This window comes from Oncorhynchus mykiss, chromosome 2, assembly GCF_057628025.1.
Source record: "Oncorhynchus mykiss isolate SJ-2025 chromosome 2, ASM5762802v1, whole genome shotgun sequence".
Lineage (NCBI taxonomy): Eukaryota > Metazoa > Chordata > Actinopteri > Salmoniformes > Salmonidae > Oncorhynchus > Oncorhynchus mykiss.
The window spans coordinates 48,216,528-48,236,793 of NC_143023.1; the positions used below are offsets into that span (position 1 = coordinate 48,216,528).

At 43.1% G+C, this 20,266-nt stretch overlaps 1 protein-coding gene across 13 annotated transcripts in view; it reads left to right on the forward strand.

Moving 5' to 3' along the window:
• osbpl5 (oxysterol binding protein-like 5) overlaps positions 1–3,625 on the forward strand; it is a 107,563-nt gene extending 103,938 nt beyond the window's left edge. For all 13 annotated transcript variants that reach the window (XM_090201181.1, XM_090201252.1, XM_090201202.1 and 10 more), the window contains one exon: positions 1,196–3,625. In XM_090201181.1, the coding sequence (XP_090057307.1) occupies positions 1,196–1,331 (136 nt within the window). In that variant the 3' untranslated portion in view covers positions 1,332–3,625. The remainder of the gene's footprint in view (positions 1–1,195) is intronic.
• Positions 3,626–20,266: the final 16,641 nt, after the last annotated feature.

The window sequence follows — 20,266 nt, forward strand, 5'->3', positions numbered from 1 at the left end:
AGTTTCTTCCTAGAGCTGGCCGCCCGGCCAAACTGAGCAATCGGAGGAGAAGGGCCTTGGTCAGGGAGGTAACCAAGAACACGATGGTCACTCTGACAGAGCTCCAGAGTTCCTCTGTCGAGATGGGAGAACCTTCCAGAAGGACAACCATCTCTGCAGCACTCCACCAATCAGGCATTGGTGGTAGTGGCCAGACGGAAGCTACTCCTCAGGAAAAGGCACATGACAGCTTGGAGTTTGCCAAAAGGCACCTAAAGACTCTCACACCATGAGAAACAAGATTCTCTGGTCTGATGAAACCAAGATTGAACTCTTTGGCCTGAATGCCAAGCGTCATGTCTGGAGGAAACCTGGCACCATCCCTACGGTGAAGCATTGTGGTGACACCATAATGCTGTGGAGATGTTTTTCAGGGGCTGGGAGACTAGTCAGGGTCGAGGCAAAGATGAACGGAGCAAAGTACAGAGAGATCCTTGATGAAAACCTGCTCCAGAGCGCTCAGGACCTCAAACAAGGGGCAAAGGTTCACCTTCCAACAGGACAACGACCCTGAGCACACACCCAAAGCAACACAGGAGTGGCTTTGGGACAAGCCTCTGAATGTCCTTGAGTGGCCCAGCCAGAGCCTGGACTTGAATCCGATCAAACATCTCTGGAGAGACCTGAAAATAGCTGTGCAGCAACGCTCCCCATCCAAGCTGACAGAGCTTGAAAGGATATGCAGAGAAGAATGGGAGAAACTCCCCAAATTAAGGTGTGCCAAGCGTGTAGCGTCATACCCAAGAAGGCTGTAATCGCTGCCTAAGGTGCTTCAACAAAGTACTGAGTAAAGGGTCTGAATACTAATGTAAATGTGATATTTAAAATGTTCTAAAAACCTGTTTTGGCTTTGTTGTTATGGGGGTATTGTGTATATAGATTGATGAGGGGAAAAAACGATTTAATCAATTAGAATAACCTAACAAAATGTGGAAAAAGTCATGGGGTCTGAATTATTTCTGAAGGCACTGTGCACAAAATAAACAGGACGCTGCAAGATGGAGATGACAGAACAACTCTGCCCCCCTCCTGGTCAACTCGGGCACCTTCAGTTTTAGCAGGATTTCTAGTTGTTGTAGTTCATACCAATGCTGGGAAAGGACAGATTTTAGAAGTTTGATAGATGACTGAAACTCTCCCGCCTGTCCTTCCGTAGGAACCTGATAGCGTTGGGTCGTCAACTGGGCCGTCGTCAGGAGACTGAGGACAATGTGACACCAACTGGACGCCACTGTTTCATCCTGTGTGTCCTCCTGCTCTCCCAACTCTTCCTCAACTATATTTTCACCTGAACTACCCTGCAACAGAAGTTACCCCCCCCCCCCCCCAGGCACGGATGTAGGATCAGCTCAACACTCCCTATTAACCCTGACCTTAACTATTAGATGGAGGGGCAGCTTCGTCCTGTTCTCCTGATACAGGAGGGCCACAGGTGCCATAGCAATAAACACAGCCACCCACAGCCACCACTCACCTGCCAACCAGAGCGGAGCAGAGCGCCCTCCAGTGTAGCCAGTCAGCATGGCACCCAAGCACTTTGGACTGAGAAGACCACGACAGGAAGAGATCAAAAAAGAAAGAGTGGACTGACTGGGGGTGTTTTTTTAAAAGATGAATGAGAGAATAAGGACTGAATTAGCTTTTTTTTAATAGGAATGAGAAGGAATTATTGTTTTACAGAAGAGGATGTTCCACCTGTCTTTTATTAATGGATGTGTACTTTTTATACTCCCCCTGCAATACTGTTGTGTGCGTGTGTGTGTGTGTGTGTGTGTGTGTGTGTTGTGTGTACGTACAGTAGGCCCTATGGGCATTGATGGACTACGGCTTGGAGTCCTTAATAGTCCACCTTCACTACAGACTTTGGGCCTTAACGCTGAAGCCAAAAAGAAGTGAAAACAATGTGACATCGACAAAACAAAGTGAACTCGAGATAAGAAAAAGAAACTTCCAATAATGCAATTGTCTTTTTGTGTATATCTATAATATGTCACTTTTTGGGCGATCTGACCAAATTCACATAGAAATATGTGCTAGAGATCTGTCACTGATTGAAAGCAAGCCGTAGATATGTTCTATTGTGCTTTATTTCTATGCTTCCCATGTTTTTGCGTCTTTTTGCTTTCGGTTTTGTACACTAGCTTCAAACAGCTGAAAATACTAAATATATTTGCCAGCGGTTTAGATGGTACAATTATACTCTACACTATACTTGCTTGTTTTGTCACATAAACTGAAATTTGGCGAATTAGAATTTTTGCGTAGTGCATCTTTAATAATAATGATGATGATGATTTTACCAAAACAGTATTTATAACCTGAAAGGTAAAGAGTACTTGTTTACAGGTTTGTGTGTGTGTGTGTGTTTTATATTGACATATATAAACGAAGGGTAGGCAGAGAGAGGCAGGTTAGAAAGGTAAAAGGGATGTGGGTCTGTCTGTATGCCTGTAGCGCCATCAGGGAATGGATTTATAGCACTGCTCTGGTGTAGACAATCAGCCAAAGAGGACAGATGATTGGCGGTGTAGAGAGAATGAACAGGGGAAGAGAAGAAAGGAAACAACGAAAGACTGTTAAAGGTATAGGGTAATGAGGTTGTTGATGGGTCGGGTGTGTAATGTACTTCAGACGGCACTGTTTGGAAGAACTGTTCTCGATGTAATTACTGGGGGTCAATATACCCATATGTATATATTTGTCTGGAGCACACACACACACAAGCACTGTGTTACCAATGAGATTCAGAATGTATTTATTGTGTGATTCACCTTGATTTATGGATCATACTCCGCTTGGAAGATGGATGCAAGTGGTGACAATCGCGAGTAAGTTTGTTCTCCCTTGTTCATTAGGTAGGCACCAAACAGGAAAATGGACTGAAACAGGGAGGGACACTGGACTTGACACTAATTTCTGTTCTGTTTTAAAATGGGTTGTACCCTATTGAACATGTACCAGGGGAACCAGGTCTGTGATCTAGCCTTGGGATGTTACTCGTACGTACGGACAGTCATGCAAGTTGGAGTCAAACATTAGGGTCAAAATTGAAAAACCAACCTCTTTGGTTGGTGTAAACTTGCCCTTGTCCAGGCACCCAATGGGGAAAAGGAGATGAAGGAAGTAGGAATTTGACTTTGGATGCTTTGATTCACGGTTTGTTCTATTTGTTTTGCACTCTACTGTCATGTACACAGATCTTTTTGTCATATGAGAATGAAAGAACATGATTTTGCTAAATACCTGTTGCATACTGTAGCACTACAGTAAACATTGACATTTTGACTGGACACCCATTCTTGCTCTTTTGATTGAGTTTCTCCACAAAATGGTCAGTGCTGAAAGTCACGTCTGGTTATAAAGTGTCACAACGAAAGTCCTACAGCATAGCTAGTAGACACTAGGCAGGTTTCCATAGACCCAGGTTTATCCGACAAATGATGATGGAAACTGTTTTTTGAATAAATGATTGGCGAATAATTTAAGGTACGCCGGTCCCTTGATGTCATCACGTAACTATAAAACTCCACGTAATTGAATGATACATGCCTACTGCTTGCTAAATAAACAATGTCAACTACAAAAAGAATGTGTCTGCCGAACAAAGATTGTCCTGACTTTCAAGAATGCGGACGTTGTGTCGCCTTGCTTCTCTGGATGCAAGTTTCACCATCAAATTATTTCGGAAACACTTTAACCACTTCATTTTTTATTTGACACCTTTTTGGTATTTTGTCCCAGTTTCCGTCTCTACAAAGGTATGGTCTGGACGATGGCAAAACATGTAATGGTAATAATTGATTGAGCTTACATCTCTAGACACCCAAAGCTCTTTAAAGTGTAAGGGGAAACTCACCACCCTATCCACACTTACATACTCTTCATTTGTATTTTTTTTAATTGGCCTATCCTACACCAAAGTCACTTCGTTGGACTTTTTTACAGTTTGGTAAACATATGCAGTTAAAACAGGACAATAAGCACCCCGCCCCATGGGGTCTTTATTGACCACAGAGTTGGGACAGCCGTTTAAAGTCCCCTTCTTCTTCAATTTTGTTGAGGAACATTCCATTGTAAAGTTAGCACTTCAACATTATTAACATGAAAATAATGTTGTCAAAGTGTATGGTGTAAGTGACAGTGACCTGTCTTTGAACTTACTGCCTTGTTCCTTTCAGCAGCATTTGTCTCTTTGGCTTTTGTTTGTCCGTCTTTCCTCTGGTGGCGTTCATACGTCTTTGTCTTAAAAATGGAACACAATTTAAATGGGAGACTTTTACTCTCCCAACTGATTTTTTTTCCTGCCAAAGGCTGTGCATCTGTTGAAGGTCAAGAATAGTATGTGTTACTATTAGAGTGAAAGGCTTGTAGGGAAGCTAACGACGTTGCTCTATCCAATAGAATAACTCTTCTGTGCTTGGAATGGAATCCCTTATGCTTGCTAGCTCATTTTAGATAAGAGGAGCAAAAGTTAGCTACTAGTTATCTAAAAAATTAAACACAACTTACCCTTTTGCCCTAAACTTTTGTCCTTTCACAATGTTCTGAATTTTATTGACATTTCCCATTATTTTTCCTGAATGTATAGTGGGGCAAAAAAGTATTTAGTCAGCCACCAATTGTGCAAGTCCTCCCACTTAAAAAGATGAGAGAGGCCTGTAATTTTCATCATAGGTACACTTCAACTATGACAGACAAAATGAGAAAAAAAATCCAGAAAATCACATTGTAGGATTTTTAATGAATTTATTTGGTGGAAAATAAGTATTTGGTCAATAACAAAAGTTTATCTCAATACTTATATATATATATATATATAATATATATAATATAATATATATACCCTTTGTTGGCAATGACAGAGGTCAAACGTTTTCTGTAAGTCTTCACAAGGTTTTCACACAGTTGCTGGTAATTTTGGCCCATTCCTCCATGCAGATCTCCTCTAGAGCAGTGATGTTTTGGGGCTGTTGCTGGGCAACACAGACTTTCAACTCCCTCCAAAGATTTTCTATGGGGTTGAGATCTGGAGACTGGCTAGGCCACTCCAGGACCTTGAAATGCTTCTTACGAAGCCACTCCTTCGTTGCCCGGGCGGTGTGTTTGGGATCATTGTCATGCTGAAAGACCCAGCCACGTTTCATCTTCAATGCCCTTGCTGATGGAAGGAGGTTTTCACTCAAAATCTCACGATACATGGCCCCATTCATTCTTTTCTTTACACGGATCAGTCGTCCTGGTCCCTTTGCAGAAAACAGCCCCAAAGCATGATGTTTCCACCCCCATGCTTCACAGTAGGTATGGTATTCTTTGAATGCAACTCAGCATTCTTTGTCCTCCAAATACGACGGGTTGAGTTTTTACCAAAAAGTCATATTTTGGTTTCATCTGACATTCTCCCAATCTTCTTCTGGATCATCCAAATGCTCTCTAGCAAACTTCAGACGGGCCGGGACATGTACTGGCTTAAGCAGGGGGACACGTCTGGCACTGCAGGATTTGAGTCCCTGGCGGCGTAGTGTGTTACTGATGGTAGGCTTTGTTACTTTGAACCGTGTGGTTCTGGGATTTTTGCTCACCGTTCTTGTGATCATTTTGACCCCACAGGGTGAGATCTTGCGTGGAGCCCCAGATCGAGGGAGATTATCAGTGGTCTTGTATGTCTTCCATTTTCTAATAATTGCTCCCACAGTTGATTTCTTCAAACCAAGCTGCTTAGCTATTGCAGATTCAGTCTTCCCAGCCTGGTGCAGGTCTACAATTTTGTTTCTCAAATCAAATCAAATTGTATTTGTCACATACACATGGTTAGCAGATGTTAATGCGAGTGTAGCGAAATGCTTGTGCTTCTAGTTCCGACAATGCAATAATAACAAGTAATCTAACTAACAATTCCAAAACTACTCTCTTGTACACAGTGTAAGGGGATAAAGAATATGTACATAAGGATATATGAATGAGTGATGGTACAGAGCAGCATAGGCAAGATACAGTAGATGGTATCGAGTACAGTATATACATATGAGATGAGTTTGTAAACAAAGTGGCATAGTTAAAGTGGCTAGTGATACATGTATTACATAAGAATACAGTCGATGATATAGAGTACAGTATATACGTATGCATATGAGATGAATAATGTAGGGTAAGTAACATTATATAAGGTAGCATTGTTTAAAGTGGCTAGTGATATATTTACATCATTTCCCATCAATTCCCATTATTAAAGTGGCTGGAGTTGAGTCAGTGTCAGTGTGATGGCAGCAGCCACTCAATGTTAGTGGTGGCTGTTTAACAGTCTGATGGCCTTGAGATAGAAGCTGTTTTTCAGTCTCTCGGTCCCAGCTTTGATGCACCTGTACTGACCTCGCCTTCTGGATGATAGCGGGGTGAACAGGCAGTGGCTCGGGTGGTTGATGTCCTTGATGATCTTTATGGCCTTCCTGTGACATCGGGTGGTGTAGGTGTCCTGGAGGGCAGGTAGTTTGCCCCCGGTGATGCGTTGTGCAGACCTCACTACCCTCTGGAGAGCCTTACGGTTGAGGGCGGAGCAGTTGCCGTACCAGGCGGTGATACAGCCCGACAGGAGGCTCTCGATTGTGCATCTGTAGAAGTTTGTGAGTGCTTTTGGTGACAAGCCGAATTTCTTCAGCCTCCTGAGGTTGAAGAGGCGCTGCTGCGCCTTCTTCACAATGCTGTCTGTGTGAGTGGACCAATTCAGTTTGTCTGTGATGTGTATGCCGAGGAACTTAAAACTTGCTACCCTCTCCACTACTGTTCCATCGATGTGGATAGGGGGGTGTTCCCTCTGCTGTTTCCTGAAGTCCACAATCATCTCCTTAGTTTTGTTGACGTTGAGTGTGAGGTTATTTTCCTGACACCACACTCCGAGGGCCCTCACCTCCTCCCTGTAGGCCGTCTCGTCGTTGTTGGTAATCAAGCCTACCACTGTTGTGTCGTCCGCAAACTTGATGATTGAGTTGGAGGCGTGCGTGGCCACGCAGTCGTGGGTGAACAGGGAGTACAGGAGAGGGCTCAGAACGCACCCTTGTGGGGCCCCAGTGTTGAGGATCAGCGGGGAGGAGATGTTGTTGCTTACCCTCACCACCTGGGGGCGGCCCGTCAGGAAGTCCAGTACCCAGTTGCACAGGGCGGGGTCGAGACCCAGGGTCTCGAGCTTGATGACGAGCTTGGAGGGTACTATGGTGTTGAATGCCGAGCTGTAGTCGATGAACAGCATTCTCACATAGGTATTCCTCTTGTCCAGATGGGTTAGGGCAGTGTGCAGTGTGGTTGAGATTGCATCGTCTGTGGACCTATTTGGGCGGTAAGCAAATTGGAGTGGGTCTAGGGTGTCAGGTAGGGTGGAGGTGATATGGTCCTTGACTAGTCTCTCAAAGCACTTCATGATGACGGAAGTAGGTGCTACGGGGCGGTAGTCGTTTAGCTCAGTTACCTTAGCTTTCTTGGGAACAGGAACAATGGTGGCCCTCTTGAAGCATGTGGGAACAGCAGACTGGTATAGGGATTGATTGAATATGTCCGTAAACACACCGGCCAGCTTGTCTGCGCATGCTCTGAGGGCGCGGCTGGGGATGCCGTCTGGGCCTGCAGCCTTGCGAGGGTTAACACGTTTAAATGTTTTACTCACCTCGGCTGCAGTGAAGGAGAGACCGCATGTTTTCGTTGCAGGCCGTGTCAGTGGCACTGTATTGTCCTCAAAGCGGGCAAAAAAGTTATTTAGTCTGCCTGGGAGCAGGACATCCTGGTCCGTGACTGGGCTGGATTTCTTCCTGTAGTCCGTGATTGACTGTAGACCCTGCCACATGCCTCTTGTGTCTGAGCCGTTGAATTGAGATTCTACTTTGTCTCTGTACTGACGCTTAGCTTGTTTGATAGCCTTGCGGAGGGAATAGCTGCACTGTTTGTATTCGGTCATGTTACCAGACACCTTGCCCTGATTAAAAGCAGTGGTTCGCGCTTTCAGTTTCACGCGAATGCTGCCATCAATCCACGGTTTCTGGTTAGGGAATGTTTTAATCGCTGCTATGGGAACGACATCTTCAACGCACATTCTAATGAACTCGCACACCGAATCAGCGTATTCGTCAATGTTGTTGTCTGACGCAATACGAAACATGTCCCAGTCCACGTGATGGAAGCAGTCTTGGAGTGTGGAGTCAGCTTGGTCGGACCAGCGTTGGACAGACCTCAGCGTGGGAGCCTCTTGTTTTAGTTTCTGTCTGTAGGCAGGGATCAACAAAATGGAGTCGTGGTCAGCTTTTCCGAAAGGGGGGCGGCGCAGGGCCTTATATGCGTCGCGGAAGTTAGAGTAACAATGATCCAAGGTCTTTCCACCCCTGGTTGCGCAATCGATATGCTGATAAAATTTAGGGAGTCTTGTTTTCAGATTAGCTTTGTTAAAATCCCCAGCCACAATGAATGCAGCCTCCGGATAAATGGTTTCCAGTTTGCAAAGAGTCAAATAAAGTTCATTCAGAGCCATCGATGTGTCTGCTTGTGGGGGGGGTATATACGGCTGTGATTATAATCGAAGAGAATTCTCTTGGTAGATAATGCGGTCTACATTTGATTGTGAGGAATTCTAAATCAGGTGAACAGAAGGATTTGAGTTCCTGTATGTTTCTTTCATCACACCATGTCACGTTAGCCATAAGGGATACGCCCCCGCCCCTCTTCTTACCAGAAAGATGTTTGTTTCTGTCTGCGCGATGCGTGGAGAAACCCGTTGGCTGCACCGCCTCGGATAGCGTCTCTCCAGTGAGCCACGTTTCCGTGAAGCAAAGAACGTTACAGTCTCTGATGTCCCTCTGGAATGCTACCCTTGCTCGGATTTCATCAACCTTGTTGTCAAGAGACTGGACATTGGCAAGAAGAATGCTAGGGAGTGGTGCACGGTGTGCCCGTCTCCGGAGTCTGACCAGAAGACCGCCTCGTTTCCCTCTTTTTCGGAGTCGTTTTTTTGGGGCGCTGCATGGGATCCGCTCTGTTGTCCTGTTTGTAAGGCAGAACACAGGATCCGCGTCGCGAAAAACATATTCTTGGTCGTACTTCGGTGAGTTGACGCTGATCTTATATTCAGTAGTTCTTCTCGACTGTATGTAATGAAACCTAAGATGACCTGGGGTACTAATGTAAGAAATAACACGTAAAAAAACAAAAAACTGCATAGTTTCCTAGGAACGCGAAGCGAGGCGGCCATCTCTGTCGGCGCCTTTGACAGCTCTTTGGTCTTGGCCATAGTGGAGTTTGGAATGTGAATGTTTGAGGTTGTGGACAGGTGTCTTTTATACTGATAACAAGTTCAAACAGGTGCCATTAATACAGGTAACGAGTGGAGGACAGAGGAGCCTCTTAAAGAAGAAGTTACAGGTCTGTGAGAGCCAGAACTCTTGCTTGTTTGTAGGTGACCAAATACTTTTTTTCCACCATAATTTGCAAATAAATTCATTAAAAATCCTACAATGTGATTTTCTGGATTTTTTTCCTCTCATTTTGTCTGTCATAGTTGAAGTGTACCTATGATGAAAATTACAGGCCTCTCTCATCTTTTTAAGTGGGAGAACTTGCACATCTGGTGGCTGACTAAATACTTTTTTGCCCCACTGTATTTAGTTATTTGAACTTCAAACTTGAACTTGAGATATGCCATTTTGAAAGTTAGGTGTTTCCTGCAGACCAGATTACAAGTCATCACACTTCCTCTTCTGATTGGTCGAGTACGCGGGCCTTCTGACTTTGTGGCTCTGGTAAGTAATGAAGCCCATACAGACAACTGCAGAACTGACCCCCTGTGTTAGTCCTCGGATCTCCACTAGAGAGCATTGTTGGCTTAAGTTACCAGAAGTGACTCAACGAAGCCCAATGACTAAAAGCACAGTGACAAGAGCATAGAGAGTGGTCTAGGGCAGAGTCATCAAAATCCATCAACATTTAGCTGTTGCTATATGGTAGAAAAAATATAAATCAATCTATAGGGCAGGTTAGGTAATACATAAACAATGTATTTACTAGGACAAGTTCTGTAGCCATTAGGTAATTTATTGATCATGGATGCATAGGGCAAGTACTTTAGCCTAGGGAGCCTTCCCACGATGTCCCAGGGCTGATCTGAGGCCTGCTAAGAGGGGCGTGTCAGTACACTGGCTTCAACACATGCCTGTTATTCAAAGGAGATAAGCTTTGCCTGCAACTCCTGCTGACCACACACCCTGAGAATGCTCCCTAAAATCAGTGGTATATTTTACACACACACACACACTGATGTGACAAGTCTCCCTCTGTTATCTTACACGCACACGCTCAGGGATACAGTATCTCTGTCATTGGGATATGAAAATAACTCATGGATATGGGGCGGCAGGTAGCCTAGTGGTTAGAGCGCTGGGCCAGTAACCGAAAGGTTTCTAGATCAAATCCCCTAGCTGACAAGGTAAAAATCTGTCATTCTGCCCCTGAACAAGGCAGTTAACCCACTGTTCCTAGGCCGTCATTGTAAATAAGAATTTGTTCTTAACTGACTTGCCTAGTTAAATAAATAAAACAAATCTATATATTGGGTCATGTCAATATGACTCGAGGGTTTCTATGAAAACCATGTCCTCATTGCTACCAACATCATCACTCAAGAAATAAGCACTTGGTTTAAAGCCTTTGGCTTTCTTTTATTATGTATTTGATCAGATCTATGCAAAATATCATGTAAACCCAGTGTAATAGAGTGCTTTCATTTGAAACGCTTCTTCAACAATAAGAAAGTAGTATAAAGCCTGTCAATGTTTTGGCATGCAACTAGAAAAACAAAATAGGGTTAACTTACTATTTTCAAGTGGTATGTCGTATTCATTGTCAAGCTAAGGTAAGCAAACCGCTGTTTCCAGAGTTTGCATTCCACTTTTTTTGGTGTAATCCTTTACTACAATGAAATGCTGCTATACTGCAGACTTTTTCCGTTGTCTTAAATAGGCCTGTTAAAAGTAGCTACCGTATGTACCGGTTGGTAAGTCTTAGGCTGCAGTTAGGCTAAATAGCAACCGCTAAATAAGTAATCTGCTCATGAATACCACCTCCTTCCTGGACTTTTCCTAAATAAGTATTTTGTAACAAACTGTCTTTGTTCAAATCTTAACATCACAAACAAAACTGGAATTATATCCCCGTTTTAGGAGGTCATTTTTTGGAATGGTTTTCCCCGTTGCCGCTCCTCCAAACAATAGGGCCTGCTCCACTCTCTCTTGACAGTTGAAGGTGCCTGACAGTATGATGGGGGAGAAAGGGTGAGTTAATGAGCGAGTGGATGCGAACAATGCACAATTATGTAATTACCAGAACAGGGCAGGCCATTCTACTGTATTGATCTATTCCAATTACAATCTCAAAACGGTATGTACCCTACACTATATCAGTCCACCGAATCCAAGCAGTCTTATCAGTCTACTCTGGCCTACTTGGACTACACAGTGCGTATTTGACAGTGCAAGAAGACTACAAAATCTGAACGAAAACGACTCAGATGGTGGGTAAGTAATGTATCATGACATCTCTAATGATTAATTCATCTGATTCTGAACCTCAACCTGAACCCTACACCTCCAAGGCCTAAGCACAACAAAACAGTCCGAACAATCTGGTAACAATGCTACCGGCGGATTATCAGCACAAATGTCACAGAGAGCAGGCCCTACATCTTAAGCAAAAAACTAGCTCATCAGCTTTCATTATGTGACATGGACAAGCTCCAACTGATGCTATTGTGGGAAGACGCACATGGTGTGGTGTGTAAGCACGAACTGACAATAATTGAACGTTTTTTATTTGTCATATCAACACTTATATTCATTATAATGCCATTATTGCTTTTGTACTGATTGTCACAATTTATCAAGCCCACTTGGCGCTTATTATGATGTTTAGACTACTGGTTTAGACTACTGGTTTAGACTACCCCCCCCCCTCTGACTGACCATGTGTCTTGGTGTTTATTTTGATTTATTTTGTTGACTTTACAAAAGAAGCTGTCACTGCATTCCAACACATACGATTTCTATTTCATAGTTGAAACAAAGGCACTTCACAAATTGAATTTTTGTGTTTTAGTTTTTTTTTTGACACAGTAACTTAAAAATAATGGAAATGCTAGTGTATTATTTGAAATATATATTTTTGGGTATTCTAATGTCACCTAAGACTTTCATAAACACAACCTATGGATTTTGTTTTGTGAAAGCATATCTGAAATGTATTAATTACACTGTTAGTGTGTTGCAACCACACTAAAAAGTCAAATAATTTTGACTATGTTTAAAGTGTGGCTGCTTCATCAAGGGTTTTATAGGGATCATTCCTATCAAGATTATTCCATTGTGACTTGCATTCTTGTGTGTTATTTGGCCAATATCCCACAGGTTTTTGTATATGCACAATGCGAAGCGGAGTTGTATATTAGCCATTTACCACAAACCCCTGAGGTGCCTTATTGCTTTTATAAACTGGTTACCAACATATAAAACAATGAGTGACGTATTTTCAGAAGAAAATGTATTTTGATAAATACATTTATGCTATTTCAGCCTTCCACCAAAGGAAATATTCAGAACAAAAATCTGGTTTCTATGCAATCCAAGAATGGTTGCTTATCCAGACTGGCTAACCTTCATCTGTGGACTTACGTTATGTCACTTGCTAGCTAGTTAGATAGCTTTTGCAGATAAAATGACAGCAAACTAGCTTCATTTCTCTCAGTTTCAGCTGTTTTATGTGGACTTTTCTTTGGATATTTATATAATAATAACGCTGATGCATTATTTTGCCGGGGCCTGGTCAGAAAAGCTGCTGTCTCATCAGGACATCGTTCACTCTTTATGGTAGGCTCCAGCCAGGGGAGATCACATTTCTACATTGCAACATTGTTGCCGAGGTCAGAGAGGCAGACAGCAAGGTTTATACAACCCCCCGCTGTTGCAAACCAAATGCTAGGCTAGCAGCAAGGGGAAATAATGTGTTAATAGAAACCTTATTGCTTTTCTCTTGTCATTTGCCATGGTATGCATATGGTTCGTGGGTGTACTGTAAAAATCTGCAAATAACAAACCAAGGAAGTGGTCGGCTATAATCTTTCAAACTTCCATTGAATGAACCGGACCGATTAAAACTATGGCTATCTGCCCTGAATATATATAACACTCCAACCAAAGACCTCAGAAAGTCAGTATTTGGCTCCAGGGGTTGGAACCGGTTCAGGGAACAGAACTGAAAAAAAAATGTTTTCAGAGACACAGAATCAGAACCACGTACGAAAGTAATCTAAACTGTTCCGGAACAGAACCGTTATTTTAAAAAGCATGGGAACCCGGTTAATACCGTTATTTTACGTTCCAGACATTTTTATGCAGTCCCACAAAAAAATGCAAAAAGCGCCCATGTCACTCAGAAACTTATTCCAGTGTCTGCCAGCCTGACAGAAAATCTTTGCCAGTGTGTGTGCCAGGGTTTCCATTAGAAAAATTTGGCGCTGGACAACGCCACGGGGAAGATTTTAGAAATGTACATTTGAGAAATAGACCAGACATCGATATGTATTCAGATCTGACCTGGCGCGCAGCCAGAGTCACATTTACTTGTCCTTAAAAACACCCTATAACAAATTACAAGTACACCATTTATTGTGTTTTGATGTGTAGCATAAACAACATTTTATAGCCTATTTTATTTGTATAGTTTTTTACTTTCCTAAAACAATAATTGTCCAGCTCACGGTCAAAATACACTCCTCAAAAAAATAAAAGGAACACTAAAATAACACATCCTAGATCTGAATGAATGAAATATTCTTATGAAATACTTTTTTCTTTACATAGTTGAATGTGCTGACAACAAGATCACACAAAAATTATCAATGGAAATCAAATTTATCAACCCATGGAGGTCTGGATTTGGAGTGACACGCAATATTAAAGTGGAAAACCACACTACAGGCTGATCCAACTTTGATGTAATGTCCTTAAAACAAGTCAAAATGAGGCTCAGTAGTGTGTGTGGCCTCCACGTGCCTGTATGACCTCCCTACAACGCCTGGGCATGCTCCTGATGAGGTGACGGATGGTCTCCTGAGGGATCTCCTCCCAGACCTGGACTAAAGCGTCCGCCAACTCCTGGACAGTCTGTGGTGGATGGAGCGAGACATGATGTCCCAGATGTGCTCAATTGGATTCAGGTCTGGGGAACGGGCGGGCCAGTCCATAGCATCAATGCCTTCCTCTTGCAGGAACTGCTGACACACTCCAGCCACATGAGGTCTAGCATTGTCTTGCATTAGGAGGAACCCAGGGCCAACCGCACCAGCATATGGTCTCACAAGGGGTCTGAGGATCTCATCTCGGTACCTAATGGCAGTCAGGCTACCTCTGGCGAGCACATGGAGGGCTGTGCGGCCCCCCCAAAGAAATGCCACTCCACACCATGACTGACTCACCGCCAAACCTGTCATGCTGGAGGATGTTGCAGGCAGCAGAACGTTCTCCACGGCGTCTCCAGACTCTGTCACGTCTGTCACATGTGCTCAGTGTGAACCTGCGTTCATCTGTGAGGAGCACAGGGCGCCAGTGGCGAATTTGCTAATCTTGGTGTTCTCTGGCAAATGCCAAACGTCCTGCACGGTGTTGGGCTGTAAGCACAACCCCCACCTGTGGACGTCGTGGCCTCTACCACCCTCACAGAGTCTGTTTCTGACCGTCTGAGCAGACACATGCACATTTGTGGCCTGCTGGAGGTCATTTTGCAGGGCTCTGGCAGTGCTCCTCCTGCTCCTCCTTGCACAAAGGCAGAGGTAGCGGTCCTGCTGCTGGGTTGTTGCCCTCCTATGGCCTCCTCCACGTCTCCTGATGTACTGGCCTGTCTCCTGGTAGCGCCTCCATGCTCTGGACACTACGCTGACAGACACAGCAAACCTTCTTGCCACAGCTTGCATTGATGTGCCATCCTGGATGAGCTGAACTACCTGAGTCACTTGTGTGGGTTGTAGACTCCGTCTCATGCTACCACTAGAGTCAAAGCACCGCCAGCATTCAAAAGTGACCAAAACATCAGCCAGGAAGCATAGGAACTGAGAAGTGGTCTGTGGTCACCACCTGCAGAACCACTCCTTTATTGGGGGTGTCTTGCTAATTGCCTATAATTTCCACCTGTTGTCTATTCCATTTGCACCACAGCATGTGAAATTTGTCAATAACTGTTGCTTCCTAAGTGGACAGTTTGATTTCACAGAAGTGTGATTTACTTGAGTTACATTGTGTTGTTTAAGTGTTCCCTTTATTTTTTTTGAGCAGTGTATATACAAGTATTATATTTTAGATTCTTCAAAGTAGCCACCCTTTGCCTTGATGACAGCTTTGCGCACTCTTGGTATTCTCTCAACCAGCTTCATGAGGTAGCCACCTGGAATGCATTTCAATTAACAGGTGTGCCTTGTTAAAAGTACATTTGTGGATTTTTTTTAATTCTTAATGCGTTTGAGCCAATCAGATGTTGCGACAAGGTAGGGGTGGTATACAGAAGATTTGGTAAAAGATCAAGTCCATATTATGGCAAAAACAGCTAAATTAAGAACATAGAAATTACAGTCCATCATTACTTGAAGGTCAGTCAAAAAAATTGTCAAGAACTTTTAAAGTTTCTTCAAGTGGAGTCGTAAAAACCATTAAGCGCTATGAAGAAACTGGCTCTCATGAGGACAGCCACAGCAAAGGAAGGCTCAGAGTTACCTCTGCTGCAGAGGATAAATTCATTAGGGTTAACTGCACCTCAAATTGCAGCCCAAATAAATGATTCACAGAGTTCAAGTAACAGACTGCCATGGTTCCACCTGTCTAGAAGAAAAAGAAACGCACATCTATTTAGGTGAGGTGCTGGCTAGCGGAGTAGAAAACTTGAAAATAAAAGAGAGCCGCACACTCTAGGAGCTCAGATGCAAAATTGTAATTACCAACGTTTCGACAGCCAAGCTGTCTTCATCAGGGTATAATCACAAACACTGCGGGATGACTCGTTTATGTAGTGTCAAAAGACACAGGTGTCTGTAATCATGGCCAAGAGTGGCCTAATATCATTGGTTAATGGTTCCACCTGTCACCAGATGACGTCAAGACTGTCCTAGAGACATTAACGACACGCAGGTGAGTCCTATTTACTCATTTATAATTTCCCTGTTAAAAGAGGTGTGTTTTCTGTTGTCCTTTGCAGAATCTTGCATTGTTTACCATGTGTGTTAGTTTGAGACTTAGTGTTAGTTGTTTTTTCAAGTGTACTGTGATACTGCGGCTACCGTTTCTCAGTGAAGTATTATATTTATCCTTAACCACTGATTCCTTGTCTGGTCTCTTTTCTGCACCTGGGTCAAAACGTACCACGTCAAACAGACACATCTCAACCTCAACTGTTCAGAAGAGACTGCGTGAATCAGGCCTTCATGGTTGAATTGCTGAAAAGAAACCACTACTAAAGGACACCAATAATAAGAAGAGGCTTGCTTGGGCCAATAAACATGAACAATGGGATATTAGACTGGTGGAAATCTGTCCTGTGGTCTGATAAGTCCAAATTTGAGATTTCTGGTTCCAACTGCCATGTCTTTGTGAGACGCAGAGAAGATGATCTTTGCATGTGTCGTTCCCACCGTGAAGCATGGAGGAGCTGTGATGGTGCTTTGCTGGTGACACTGTAATTAATATAGAATTCAAGGCACACTTAACCACAGGATTCTGCAGCGATACGCCATTCCATTTGGTTTGGCTTAGTGGAAATATTGTTTGTTTTTCAAAAGGACAATGACCCAAAACACACCTCCAGGCTGTGTAGGGGCTATTTGACCAAGAAGGAGTGATGGAGTGCTGCATCAGATGTCCTAGCCTCCAATCACCTGATCTCAACCCAATCGAGATGGTTAGGGATGAGTTGGACTGCAGAGATAAGGAAAAGCACCCAACAAGTGCTCAGCATATGTGGGAACTCCTTGAAGACTGTTTGAAAAGCATTCCTCATGAAGCTGGTTGAGAGAATGCCAAGAATGTGCAAAGCTGTCAACAAGGCAAAGGGTGGCTACTTTAGAGAATCTAAATTTTGTTTCAAACTTTTTTGCTTACTACATGATTCCAGGTGTGTTATTTCATAGTTTCATCTCTTCATAATCATTCTACAATGTAGAAAATAGTACAAATAAAGAGAAACCCTTGAATAAGTAGGTCTCCAAACATTTAACTGGTGGTGTGTGTGTGTGTGTGTGTGTGTGGTATTTTAAGCAAAATTCCAATATCCCAAAAACCCGTCACCTGCAACTTTGTTTTCAAAATAAGCCAATTTGGTGAGTAAAACGTGAATATGGCAACCCTGCTCCTCTTCTTCTAAGGTATGTTGCCGGTTGACAATTTAATGTGCATCCCACCACCTACTGTGCGGGATGGAAACAGGATTCCCAAAAAATGTAACAAATACAAACAACAAAAACGACCAAAAAATAAATAAATCAACTAAACTAAATCAAACAACTTTTCTGTTAAAACAGATTTGCTCCCTATACAGGCTCAAAGGGGAACCTGAGAGGGAGGGTCTTCCAGCGCCTGTACACCTTGCAAGTCCTAAACCTTTCTGACGCAGCCATAATAATGTCCAGTTTCTTAGACTTCTTTGAGACTTGTTTATAACTGTGGAAATGAACACCACAAAATCCATATTTTTAACTGGCAGCAAACATTTATTAAAGGCTGTGGTGCCCCCACTACCATATCTTCACTAGTATCGTTTGTTTTCTCAATTCTTGAGAAATTCGCCTCCGCATAGGAGATTCGATTGACTGCTCTAACTTTTGCCACCTCAATCTCTTTCACCCATACAGGGCACTCCAGGAACTCAGGATCATGATCCCCACCACAATTGCAACATCGTTGTCCTTCTACACACCGTTCTTCAATATACTCTGTCCGTCTGCACATACTTGAAACAAGGCCAAATTCTTTACAATTCTTACACTGCAATGGTTTTGGGACAAAAGCTCTTACATAACCAAGCTTCACATATGTTGCTATTTGCTCTTAATAAAAAAAAACAACAGGACTGACAGACTTTCTTCTTTTTCTCCATTCACCCAGAGGGTCAGACGCCAGGCACCACTACTCTGGGAATTCTATTCAGGTATTGAACCTGAACATCTGTCGTCACCCCTGAGATGACTCCTTTGAGTCATGATGACTCCTTGCTGTCCCTAGTCTACCTGACCGTGCTGCTGCTCCAGTTTCAACTGTTCTGCCTTATTATTATTTGACCATGCTGGTCATTTATGAACATTTGAACATCTTGGCCATGTTCTGTTATAATCTCCACCCGGCACAGCCAGAAGAGGACTGGCCACCCCACATAGCCTGGTTCCTCTCTAGGTTTCTTCCTAGGTTTTGGCCTTTCTAGGGAGTTTTTCCTAGCCACCGTGCTTCTACACCTGCATTGCTTGCTGTTTGGGGTTTTAGGCTGGGTTTCTGTACAGCACTTTGAGATATCAGCTGATGTACGAAGGGCTATATAAATATATTTGATTTGATTTGATTTGAGGGGTGCTCTACTCAGAAGTTATAAACACAAAACTTATGTTGTTCAGATTCTTTTGAGGCGCACTGCAACCTTCCTCTGTTCTTCAGAAATACAATTAATCAAAATAAGACCACTCCAGGTCGCTCTGACACAGTCCACTTTTCCCAGCGCATACTTCACCATTTGACACCTCAAACAGGTTTCCCACATATGCATTGAACATTGGACTCAGATGATGTTTTATTTATTTATTTTTAATTAGGAGGTGGATCAGCTTTAATATTGCAGATAGACTGTTACTTCCATCAATGTAATTTTCTGCATCATTTCCAATCCCCAAAATATTTTTTGGGGTAAATATACAGTGCCTTGCGAAAGTATTCGGCCCCATTGAACTTTGCGACCTTTTGCCACATTTCAGGCTTCAAACATAAAGATATAAAACTGTATTTTTTGTGAAGAATCAACAACAAGTGGGACACAATCATGAAGTGGAAAGACATTTATTGGATATTTCAAACTTTTTTAACAAACCAAAAACTTAAAAATTGGGGTGCAAAATTATTCAGCCCCCTTAAGTTAATACTATGTAGCGCCACCTTTTGCTGCGATTACAGCTGTAAGTCGCTTGGGGTATGTCTCTATCAGTTTTGCACATCGAGAGACTGACATTTTTTCCCATTCCTCCTTGCAAAACAGCTCGAGCTCAGTGAGGTTGGATGGAGAGCATTTGTGAACAGCAGTTTTCAGTTCTTTCCACAGATTCTCGATTGGATTCAGGTCTGGACTTTGACTTGGCCATTCTAACACCTGGATATGTTTATTTTTGAACCATTCCATTGTAGATTTTGCTTTATGTTTTGGATCATTGTCTTGTTGGAAGACAAATCTCCGTCCCAGTCTCAGGTCTTTTGCAGACTCCATCAGGTTTTCTTCCAGAATGGTCCTGTATTTGGCTCCATCCATCTTCCCATAAATTTTAACCATCTTCCCTGTCCCTGCTGAAGAAAAGCAGGCCCAAACCATGATGCTGCCACCACCATGTTTGACAGTGGGGATGGTGTGTTCAGCTGTGTTGCTTTTACGCCAAACATAACGTTTTGCATTGTTGCCAAAAAGTTCAATTTTGGTTTCATCTGACCAGAGCACCTTCTTCCACATGTTTGGTGTGTCTCCCAGGTGGCTTGTGGCAAACTTTAAACAACACATTTTATGGATATCTTTAAGAAATGGCTTTCTTCTTGCCACTCTTCCATAAAGGCCAGATTTGTGCAATATACGACTGATTGTTGTCCTATGGACAGAGTCTCCCACCTCAGCTGTAGATCTCTGCAGTTCATCCAGAGTGATCATGGGCCTCTTGGCTGCATCTCTGATCAGTCTTCTCCTTGTATGAGCTGAAAGTTTAGAGGGACGGCCAGGTCTTGGTAGATTTGCAGTGGTCTGATACTCCTTCAATTTCAATATTATTGCTTGCACAATGCTCCTTGGGATGTTTAAAGCTTGGGAAATCTTTTTGTATCCAAATCTGGCTTTAAACTTCTTCACAACAGTATCTCGGACCTGCCTGGTGTGTTCCTTGTTCTTCATGATGCTCTCTGCACTTTTAACGGACCTCTGAGACTATCACAGTGCA